This window comes from Physeter macrocephalus, chromosome 2 (assembly GCF_002837175.3).
Source record: "Physeter macrocephalus isolate SW-GA chromosome 2, ASM283717v5, whole genome shotgun sequence".
NCBI lineage: Eukaryota > Metazoa > Chordata > Mammalia > Artiodactyla > Physeteridae > Physeter > Physeter macrocephalus.
The window spans coordinates 100292275-100304290 of record NC_041215.1 but is presented as its reverse complement, the minus strand read 5'-3'; the positions used below and the strand labels follow the sequence as shown (position 1 = coordinate 100304290).

Below are 12016 nucleotides of genomic sequence, written 5' to 3'. Positions count from 1 at the left end.
CATTAAAGAATCGGCTTTAGGCTAGAGCAATTATGACACAAAAGTAAATACTTTTTTATTGAAGATTCTTTCATGTTATGTTTTTTCCTTTTTTGCGGTACGCGGGCCTCTCACTGTTGTGGCCTCTCCCGTTGCGGAGCACAGGCTCCGGACGCGCAGGCTCAGCGGCCACGGCTCACGGGCCCAGCTGCTCCGCGTCATGTCCGGGGCACGAACCCTTGTCCCCTGCATCGGCAGGCGGACTCTCAACCACTGCGCCACCAGGGAAGCCCTCTTTTTTTAATTGAAGTATAGTTGATGTTAATACTATATAAGTTACAGTTGTACAATATAGTGATTCACAATTTTAAAAGGTTATACTCCAGGGCTTCCCTGGTGGTGCAGTGGTTGAGAGTCCGCCTGCCGATGCAGGGGACGTGGGTTCATGCTCTGGTCTGGGAAGATCCCACATGCCGCGGAGCGGCTGGGCCCGTGAGCCGTGGCCGCTGAGCCTGTGCGTCCGGAGCCTGTGCTCCGCTACGGGAAAGGCCACAACAGTGAGAGGCCCGCGTACCAAAAAAAAAAAAACAGGTTATACTCCATTTATAGTTATTATAAAATATTGGCTATAATTCCTGTACAATATATCCTTGTAGCTTATTTAATACATAATAGTTTGTACCTCTTAATTCTCTATCCCTATATTGCCCCTCCCCCCTTCCCTCTCCCCACTGGTAACCACTAATTTGTTCTCTATATGTGTGAGTCTGCTTCTTTTTTGTTATATTCACTAGTTTGTTGTATTTTTTGGACTCTACATATAGGTGCTATCATACAGTATTTTTCTTTGTCTGACTTATTTCACTTAGCATAATATCCTCCAAGTCCATTGATTTTGTTGCAAATGGCAAAATTTCATCCTTTTTTATGGCTGAGTAGTATTCCATTGTGTGTGTGTGCACACACGCGCACACACACAAACACACATCTTCTTTACCCATTCATCTGTTGATGGACATTTAGGTTGCTTCCATATCTTGGCAATTGTAAATAATGCTGCTATGAACATTAGGGTGCATGTATCTTTTCACATTAGTGTTTATATACCCAGGAGTGGGACTGCTGGATCATAGGGTAGTTCTATTTTTAGTTTTTTGAGGACCCTCCATACTGTTTTCCATAGTGGCTACACCAGTTTACATTCCTACCAACAGTGTAGGAGGGTTCCCTTTTCTCTACATCCTCACCAGCATTTGTTATTGTGTTCTTTTTTTTCATGTCCATATATTTTTTTAATTGGGGTATAGTTGTTTTACAATGTTGTGTTAGTTTCTACTGTACAGCGAAGTGAAGTAGAGTTCCCTGTGCTATACAGCAGGTTCTTATTAGTTATCTATTTTATACATATTAGTGTATATATGTCAATCCCACTCTCCCAATTCATCCCATTTCCCCACCCCCCATTGTGTTCTTTTTGATGATAGCCATTCTAACAAATGTGAGGTGTGTGAAGTGATATCTCATTATGGTTTTGATTTGCATTTCTCTGATGACAGTGATGTTGAGCATCTTTTCATGTGCCTGTTGGCCATCTATGTAGTTTTCTCTTAATGATTTTATTCAAAAGATTATTTTTGATATTCATTCATTCATTTGTTCATTCAACAATATTAGGCGTTTACCCTGTACCAGGCATCTGAAAGAATTTTTAAAATATCTATATTTAGTAAAGTGCTGTCATTCTAGGGTTTTTCCCAATTATTATACAATATGTTGGCCTTTCGACTCCTGTTTCCTTAAGCCATGGATTCTATCTTTAATATAGAAAACATTGGACTTCCCTGGTGGCGCAATGGTTAAGAATCCACCTGCCAGTGCAGGGGACACAGGTTCGAGCCCTGGTCCAGGAGGATCCCACATACCATAGAGCAGCTAAGCCCGTGCGCCACAACTACTGAGCCTGTGCTCTAGAGCCTGAGTGCCGCAACTACTGAGCTCGTGAGCCACAACTACTGAGCCTGTGAGCCACAACTACTGAACCTGTGAGCCACAACTACTGAAGCCCACACGCCTAGAGCCTGTGCTCCGCAACAAGAGAAGCCACTGCAATGAGAAGCCTGTGCACTGCAACCAAGAGTAGCCCCCGTTCGCCACGTGCAGCAATGAAGACTCAAAGCAGCCAAATTTTAAAAAAGAAAAAAAATACATAGAAAGCACTGTATGTTTAAATAGAAATAAATTTGCTCCCTGAACTCACTGTTACTGCTTTAAATGCTCACTTTTTTGGCCTTCCTTGGTCTCTTGTTTTCAAAAATATGCATCTGCTACTCTAAGCACTCTTGGATGTTTTCCTGAAGGCTGTGAGTTTGACATGGAGAATATCTGTAGTGTTTTTGTCATTCAGAAATATATACTATTACACTTCTAGTGTGAACAAGTGCTATTATATGATTATTGATGGATCAAGGAATGATCATCCTTTTACTCTGCAAAAATAAGAACAGTTTTTTAGACTATAGTTATAGCATTAAGGTGTAATATAGAAGCAAATATGTTACTGAAAGACTAACCTAAAAAAATCTTGAAATTTCCAACTGCAAATTTACATTACTAATAGGATTCTAAATATTTAGTGCGTATCTTTTTAAAGCATCCAAATAGATTTTTTTCTTTAAGTGTAAGTCTGTGGCATATTTTTGACATGATAAAACATTTCATGTGAAAAGGGGAGCCTTAAGAATTCAGTGAACATCTGGAGGAGGTTAAATTCTTAGTTTGGGGCTGTGTAACAGCCATTTTTTTCTCTGTTCACTTTAACTGCCAAAACCTGTCATTCCTGAGCCATTTCAAAGGGATAAACAAGGTGAACTGTGCTTTGCACATGACCCACTGTAACTGCTGATTTAAGCAAGGTTATAGGTCAGCATATGTCAGCTAACTTAGAGTTTTGTGGCCCATCATGTGATTCATTTGCCTGAATGGAGTGCTACGAAACTGACAAAATTTCTTTTAGAAATTATTATTATTACTTGTTAGTCTTTCTAACTACAGCAATATTGCTAAGTTAAGCAGCCACATTATCATCTTCACATTGTGTGGATGCTAATGACAGAACCCCAGAATTCCTCATTCTAAGTAAGTTTCACTCAAATGTAAGGAAACCTTGTTACTTATTTAAGGAAATTGAATGCTGGTAGTGAAGTACTGTGTTTTTTTGTTTTTTGTTTTTGTCTTTTGGAATCATTAAAATATATTATTCATCTATTGAAGTTTATTTTGAAAGATAGTGTCATAGAGGTTTTAGATTTAGAAAAGAAATTAGTGATCATTTACTTCACTGACCTCATTTTACAAATGAGAGGCTGAAGGCCCAGATGGATTAAGTAATGTACCCATGGTTACTCAGTGAAATAGTCAGAAAAAATAGTGTCTATAGGAATTTCCTCCACAGTGGAGTTACTTTTTAAAGGAAGTTAGGGGCTAAAGTCAATTCCTGCAGGTGATTTTTGAGTGTAGTCAAAATTACCCTTGCAAAAAGAAGGCAATGCAACTTAACAATGAGTTGAGTGCAGCTAGCTTTTCTTCCAGTATTGGAACAGACTCCTGTCTTAGCTTGAGTGCCAGAGAAGTTGGCTTGTGTTTAGGGGCTGTTTTTATATCAAAACCCCTATCATTTTAAATTAAAATTCCACTCAGCCTGGTGGGATGCTTGGAAGAACTGCACATTTCATGCTCCCCCAGGGGCGTGTGCTCAGGGTCTGGAATGGTTCCCACTATTCTTAGATTGTTCTCTTTCTCAGTCATTCTGCTTGTCCCGAGTGAGCCTTTCGGTTACACCAGAGTTTGTTAAATGGGTATTTGCTGTGCCTCCTTTGAACATAAATTCATCTTTGAAGATTCTGTAGTGTATGCTGAGTTAGTTCCTTTAAAGTAAGCACATAGGGCTTCCCTGGTGGCGCAGTGGTTGAGAGTCCGCCTGCCGATGCAGGGGACACAGGTTCATGCCCCGGTCCGGGAAGATCCCACATTCCGCGAAGCGGCTGGGCCCGTGAGCCATGGCCACTGAGCCTGCACGTCCGGAGCCTGTGCTCCACGACGGGAGAGGCCACAACAGTGAGAGGCCCGCGTACCGCAAAAAAAAAAAAATAAATAAATAAAATAAAGTAAGCACATAGAGATTTATTTTATAAATCATTTTTTTACTAGTTTTTATAGCACTGTCTAAAATACCCCCCCAACCCAATACTTATTGTCACTTTGAGCAATACTTCAGTGAAAGAGTTCCATTTATTTATTTATTTATTTGCATTTTCCCCAATATTTTTATTAGAAAAATATCAAAAATACAGAAAATTTTGAAAGAATTGTACAGTGAACACACACATATACACATTACCTATATTAAACAATGAACATCTTGTTATATTTATTTTATCACATATCTATCCATTGATCAATTTATCTTATTTTTGGATGCATTTCAAAGTAAATTGCAAATACCAGTATGCTTCACCCCTAAACACTACAGTATGCATTTTTACCTAGAGTTTAACATTTGTTTATGGTTCTTGAAAGAGTTCCATTTAAACCATCACATTTCTTCTGGTGACTTCTTATCAGATACACAGAGATATATATTGTTCTGTTACTTCTTATGCTTCCTTTGCAGTGGAGCACCCCATTCCTTGGGATTTTAAATCCACAGGGCCGAGTGTGTATACAAGCTCTGGGCGTAAGAAAGGCTGAGAGGATCTAATATGATTGCTTAGATCCTATTAAATTCCTTTGCCATAAAATTTCAAACCTACTCATCTTTCTCTAAACTGTAACTGATGTAATTTACTGTTTTCTAAAGGCAGATGTGACCAGCACCCAAAAGTGTCCATGAGCTGAAATATTTCAACAAAATTTCTTTAATATCTCTATTAAGAAAAGGATAGGAAGAAAAAATGACATATATAGAGAATTATTTTTAAGAGGTTACAATAGACTCTCTCCCCCGCTACTATTTACCAAAACTGTGCACTTCAAGTCAACAATACTCTTAAAAGTCAGACACTAGGCCTTTTTTTGGTCCGCACCCTCTGCCTTATGTGCTGTCCACTGCACCCAGTTTTTGAGGCTGTTTCTTCATTTGGATGTGACACTGTCCCAACTCCCCCAGTTTTCTGGCCATTCATTCTTTTCCTCTATGCTGAAACTCCCCCCTTTTCACCCTTATCCTCTAAGTATTCTTCAGGCTTTATTATGAATTCTCTTCTTTTTAACCTCTCACCTTGAACAATTTCATTCACTGCCAGTCTAAGCAGAAAGCTTCATTTTCATCAAGGGTGACTGGAGCCATCTCTTCCTGGCTCATGAGAGCCAATTCTGCACATCTCTTCCCAATTCCTCATGTAAGTAGCATGAAGGCAGCTGTGTGATAAGAGCATTTATACCACAAAAAGGAGCAAACATTACAAATCAGGGCTTCCTCCCACTTACCCAGAGCTAGTTTACCAGCACACAACTAACTAGTCCCAACCTCTGCTGAAAGTTCCCAAGATCATGTCTCTCTGAATATCCTACTCATTCCTCAAACTCAGCCTGTTCAAAACAAATTGACTGACATGCCACACCAGTTCTTCTTCATTTCCCTGTTTTAGTTAGTAGAAATGCTTTTTTTATTTTTAGTTTCTCAGGCTTGACGACCCTGCCCAAGGTGTTGACTTCTACCCCCTCCCTCAACCTGCACATCTAATCTGCTACTCAGTAATGTATGTTTTAAGTTAGCAATGATTCCTGGCACTGTCACCTCCTGATTCTCGTTTTGTTTAGGTCTTTTTTATTAGCTACAGAAGTAATCTCCTCAGTCTAACATGCTCTAGTCCGGTCCATGTTCCACATTATTGCCAAACATTTAATAAATGTAAGTTTATTTTTGCCAGGCATTAGACTAAGTGCTTTACACATCTTACCTCATTTAATTCTTAAAACAACCTTATGGAGTAATGTATCAGTTAGGATTTGTCAGTGACTAAAAAGAACCAAACAAACCTAGCCCTTCCCTGGACCAGTAACTGTGGCCCGGAGAATGGCATATGCAATTTATCCTCCAAACCAACCAGGTTCTGCCTGGAGTGGGTGGTGGTGGTGGTGGTGGTGCTATACAAGCTACACTGCTGAGAATGAGGAGAGAGATGGATGCTGTGTAGTGCAACAAATGTCTAATTTAGGCAGTTGTTAGTATCCTCATTTTATAGCCAAAGTAATAGACCAAGAATTTAATTCAAGGTATTTTCAATTAGGATAAGGAGGAGTTGAAATTTTCCTGACTTTGTAGCTTATGCTGTGTCTATTATCCTTTGTCATAAACCTCCCAACTCACGTAACAGAGGCTAGAGATCATGTTTTTAGGCTACGAAGTTGGGTAGACATGGATTTAAATCTCTGCTTTGCCACTTGCTTCCTGTGTGATGTTGAGCAGGTTACTTACCCTCTCTGATAACAGTAGCAATCTCATAGGAAATAATAAAATCCCCAGTAGGATTTTTCTGCATACATGTAAAGTGCTGGGCACAGGACTTGGTTTAATAAGAGTATAGGAGGTATCGACTATGATGATGATGATGATGATGATTAAACTGCATATTTGAGCCAAGCAAAGAGCATTTTCTGTCTCCATTTGCTGTACTGCCGAGTACAGCCCATTACTTCTGGATAAAGAGTATTTGTTGAGTTAAAAAATAAAGCTAAACACGATATGTAGGAAATATGATGATGGCAATTGTACTTCAGTTGATGAATAGCATCATTAGTGTTCAAGGATGTTAATATGGAAATCGTTCTGGATCAGTGTCAGATGAGGCCCCCAGGTGAAAGATGACAACCACGTCTACATTTCAAAGTGAGATGCTTCATCACCCAAGCAGCACTTGGGAAGGAGGTGGTCCAGAATCACTCTCATGACCCTTTCCTGGCCACCCAGGTGCTCAGAGTTGTTGATTTGATGGAGGGTTTCTTTGGGGGCATTGTCCATGTGCTGGGAAGCCTGTTCTTTCTGTCACACACATACTTGTCAGAGAGATGTAAGGTGCTTCCCTCCACCTCAAATCAAGTGAGAGGGATGTCAGGGGAACTGCTCTGGGAGGCTCACAAGTGTCCTCTGCAGTGTGAGGGACACGGTGGACTGGTCACAGTCTGACTCTCCCCTGAGTGCTCTAGAGGTCATAAGCTTTGGCTGGACCTTCGAGTGAGGAGGGCTTGCTGGCAGTGGCCTGCACAGCCTGAGTTGTTGGCACAAGAATGCATGTTTCTTGTGGACCAGGGGTGGGGTCTGCCCACGACAGAGCTGGTGTGGGGTCATTGTCACACCTGCTCAAGGGACTACCTGGAGAGGCTGCTCTCTCCCAGGGGCCACCCAAAGGGGCGGGACAGAAGACCTTGGCAGAAAGAGGCCTAGCGCGCTCCCGGAGTCCCAGCATCTCCGGTGGGTAGAGGGCTGTAAGTGACCACGTCAAGGAAATTGCAGGTGAGATCCCCAGAATGGGGTATGTCTCCAGAAGCCAGGAAGGTCCCCTGGAGAGAGAGATACTCCAAGCTTGCAGAGTACGGGCACCAGATTGTGGCCATGCCAGCTCAGTCAGACCTTCTCTCCCTCCTGATCTCTCTTCCTTCCACCCCACTGTTACCCTGAGAGAGTCAGAAACTGGTGGGAAATAATCCATGTGGTGGAATCCAGCCACGTCTCCTTTTCTCTCGGAAGGCTTTCTGCAGACCTACGCGAAGACAGAAGAGAAGATGTCATTGTAACTGAAGCTTGAAGTTTTGTCTCTGACACAGGACCAGACATTTTATTTGCAGAGGTGAACTTTTTTGTGACTTGATGTGACCAAAGGACTTTTCATTATCTCAGAATGACCAGGAAAGGGCCCTGCTCTCATTCCATCCAATGGTGGGCGAAGAACTAGTCCCCCAGAGCAGATTAGGACAAGCGGCAGGGTTGTAGAATAGGGTTAAGTCGTACTTAATGAGTCCTGCTTGCTCAGTGTAATAGTTCACTGAATACCCAGTTATTAAATTTATATTGAAAAATATGGGCTTAAACAGGGTCTTTGGAATTTGAGGTGGAGGAGACAGATGAGATTTGTTTTGCTTGATTTTCAAGTTGCAAATTGTGATGTTACAAGACTGGAGGTTACAGGGATGTTATAGGCATGGTTTTAGTCTTAGACTCAGAGGTGAAATTGAGCTGACTGGGACCAGGCAAAGTGGGATCAAAAACTGTACTGTTGGGGAAAATGCCTTTCTCTGATCTCTTGCTTCTAAGTCAAGCTGACTGACAGCTGTGCTCCAGTCCCCCAGAGAGAACCACTTTTGAAGAAACATGCATGTGGCATCAGGCTCTGAACTACTTGTGGAAAAGCAAAACATTTCACTCAAGAGCAGCGAAAGAAGAGACAATCAGGGGACCGTGTTCTCTGTGCTTTTGATGACATTGGTGGGATACAGCTGGATGCGGAGGTGAAGTGCAGAGCAATGATCATCGCCAATGACAACAAACAAAAAGCTGAGGCGGGTCTGCCTCAGCCCTTGAGGCATAAAGTGCAGGGTGACTGAAATGAGGCCACCTGCCTCTCCGAACAGCCTCTGTGTTCCTATAGGGACCAGCACGAACTGACAGGCCAAGAGAAGCGAGAGATGGTGTGGGCCGTCAGTGTAGCGATGGTAAACCTTGAAGGGTACCATCTCCCTCAGAGGGAGAACTCCAAATCGGAGAGTGAAAAAGAAGGCAGGATTAAGGTTGTAAGGTTTCAGTCTTCCCTCCAATTTATCCATGATACTGTATTTACAGTGCTTTTATATTTAGAGAGTTCTTTCAGGAACATTTCATGTAATTGTTATAGCAACCAACCACCTTATTAACTATGCCACCTGTTGGTGGAAACTAGATGAGGAAACTCGACAGGTTAAGTTGCTTACCCAAGGTTAGATAGACGGTAACAAAATTTGATCAAAGTTGTCTGGTAATTTCCTAATTCGGAGAGCTCTCTCCAGTGTACCAGCCTTTACTGCTGTGTTAACAACTGCGGTGAGAGGATATCAGATGATTTTTGGACAGTTTTAAAAAATTTAATAGTGATGTGTTTATTTTTAAGTTTCTATTTTTATTTTAAGTTTCTATTTTTGACAAAGATACTGGTTTTCCATTAACGGACTAGGATAAACTTGTGTAAGTGAAAGAGTAGAAATAAAAAAGCACCAAGTAAATAGTGCTACCGAGATGTGGCAGTAATTGTGATGGGGGCCAGTGCACGTGTATGTTTAGGAACTACTAGCCTAAAGGCTTTTGCCCAAAACACAGAGCTTATAATTCGATTACATTCTCCGAATGTTATTCTTGAATTGTCTCGTGTGGCTCAGTCCCAACTTCACAATTAGATTATAATCTCTTTGTGGACAGGGACTGTGTCTTTTACTGTGTCTTTTATAATATAGATGTTATGGGTTGAATTATGTCCCCCTACAATTTGTATGCTGAGGTCCTAACCGGAGTACTTTAGAATGTGACCTTATTTAGACAGAGGGTCTTTATAGAGGTAATCAAGTTAAAAATGAGGTCATTAGAATAGACCTTAATCCAGTATGACTGTTGTCCTTGTGAAAAGGAGAAATTTGGATAAAGACGTGCCATTCAGGGAGAATGCCATGTAAATGTGAAGACAGCCATCTACAAGCCAAGGAGAGAGGCCTGGAGCACATCCTCCCCTCACAGTGCTCAGAAGGAAATAGTTCTGTCAACACCCTGATTTTGGACTTCTAGCCTCCAAACTGTGAGACAATAAACTTCAGTTTAAAATACCCAATTTGTGGTACTTTGTTATGGCAGCCCTAGGAAACGAATATAGTAGGTATTTGCTTAAATACTGAGAATGTAACTTAATAAGAATTCTTAAACTGAAAAACATGATCTTCTTCCAGTGCAATTCTGATCAAACTCATGAGTTTTGAATTAAAAATGCCTGTTCGGGAGCTTTAAGGCCTTCTCAGTCTGCCCCTTCTCTCTCTTTCTACTTCAACAGTGTCCCCCCAACCCCAGTCCTGCCACAGCACCGCCATATCCTGAGCTTGGGCACCCTCTGGTGTGTCTCCTTTTATGTGAGTTTCCCTAGATGTCTGGACTCTGCCACCCTGCATCAGGTAAAGGGCTGTCCTCCTTTCCACAAACCTTAGTACTGAAACTGGATTGCTTTTTTTAAACTTCCAGTGCTTTTTAGTTTTTTTTTTTTTTTACTTCTGGCCAGAAAAAAAATTGTTATCCTTAGAAGTGGTAGCACCCAGTAAAAAGAGCGCTATTTGAATTCACCACAGAGCCTGGCCCTTAATTAAAAGATGCTGCTGCCTCCAGCTGAGCTGTTGCCTTGTATGAAGCTCCAGAGTCTGTATTTATCTGGATGGGCTGCTGTTATCATAGCTCTCAGCATTCTGTATCTTTACCATTTGTGGGTGTGTGTCTTCTGCTGTATTCTGTGAGTTTGCAGACTGGCCATGTCTTAATCATGTTTGGATCCCCAGTTCCTAGTACCAAATTCAAATTCAATATGAGTTTGTTGAATCAATGAGCATTTTAAAAGGAAAACTGAGATTCAGTGTCCTATAGGTTGTATTTTAATTTGCCATACAATTGAATTCAATGATATGTTGCACCTGAAATGTTCTTCTAGTCTTTATTTTATTTTATTTTTTTAAATAAATTTATTTTATTCATTTTGTTTTTGGCTGCGTTGGGTCTTCGTTGCTGCATGCAGGCTTTCTCTAGTTGCAGCAAGCAGGGGCTACTCTTCGTTGCAGTGCGAGGGCTTCTCATTGCGGTGGCTTCTCTTGTTGCAGAGCACGGGCTCTAGGTGCGTGGGCTTCAGTAGTTGTGGCACGTGGGCTCAGTAGCTGTGGCTCGCAGGTTCTAGAGCGCAGGCTCGGTAGTTGTGGCGCAGGCTCTAGGGCGCGCGGGCTTCAGTAGTTGTGGCTTGCAGGCTCTAAAGTGCAGGCTCAGTAGTTGTGGCGCACGGACTTAGTTGCTCCGAAGCATGTGGGATCTTCCCGGACCAGGGCTCGAACCCATGTCCCCTGAATTGGCAGGCAGATTCTTAACCACTGTGCCACCAGGAAAACCCTCTTCTAGTCTTTAGATTAAGAATATTGTTGATTTAGAGAATGTTTTTAGTTCTGGACTGGATTCCCAAGATATTTTGGCTCCTGTATTTCTAGGGAGCTTTAGGAAATGTTTTCAATGGTTTAGGTAGTTATCTGGACCTAAACACAGCAGATGGACTTAAATAATTCCCTGCCTTTTTCCATAATCTCTTAAAAATCTATTTCTATGATTTAGATTGGATATATACGATCATTTTCTAGAATCTGTTCTAAGTTTAAACCACTCTTTTTAAGTTCTGTTCTCTGTGACTGAATGTTAAAAAAATATATGGCTGTCAGCACACTGACAAATTGGTCCTCTTGGATGATATTATATTTCTCATCACTTTTAGGATTATGTCCAAATTGTACTGTTGCTATTTACCAATTAAATATTTCTACCCAAATGTGATATATGCATTTTTATTTTGAAGAGCAAGGCAATGGAATGATGATGATATTTACAAATCCTTGCATCCAGAAATGAGAACACTTGGAAGCACAGCAAGAGTATTTATATCTTTTCATGATCAAATCATGCATGATGACACTGCCATCCTATATTGTGGGATAAATCTGTGCTGACTTGTCAGAGGGAGCAGCTGTTTTGAGGAGTCCTTTGCTGCTCTGGGAGAAACATTTAACTAAATGTTATTTGTTGCCCATACACCAGCCTCAGGCTGATGAACCTCAAATTCTACCAAACCAGCGAATTCACTGTAGCAGATCTTCCATGGTTCTTGTGCAAACCCATGGTTTTGTGGGTAATACACAGTCTCTGCCTTTAAGGGACTTAACTGTATGTTGAGCTTGGGATGGTGGCTCAGGTTTGAGGAAGAAGGTCTGGTATTAGGACATGTGCTTCTTC

The 12016-nt window shown here is 41.4% G+C and overlaps 1 protein-coding gene across 7 annotated transcripts in view; it reads left to right on the top strand.

Moving 5' to 3' along the window:
• The window catches only part of HECW2 (HECT, C2 and WW domain containing E3 ubiquitin protein ligase 2), a 410406-nt gene that overhangs the window by 168925 nt on the left and 229465 nt on the right, over positions 1 to 12016 (top strand). The window contains exon 2 of one of the 7 annotated variants that reach the window (XM_024115628.3): positions 10041 to 10158. The exons of the other annotated variants lie outside the window; for them this stretch is intronic. Coding sequence (XP_023971396.2) covers positions 10131 to 10158 — 28 coding nt within the window. The 5' untranslated portion in view covers positions 10041 to 10130. The remainder of the gene's footprint in view (positions 1 to 10040; positions 10159 to 12016) is intronic. 7 annotated transcript variants of the gene reach the window in all.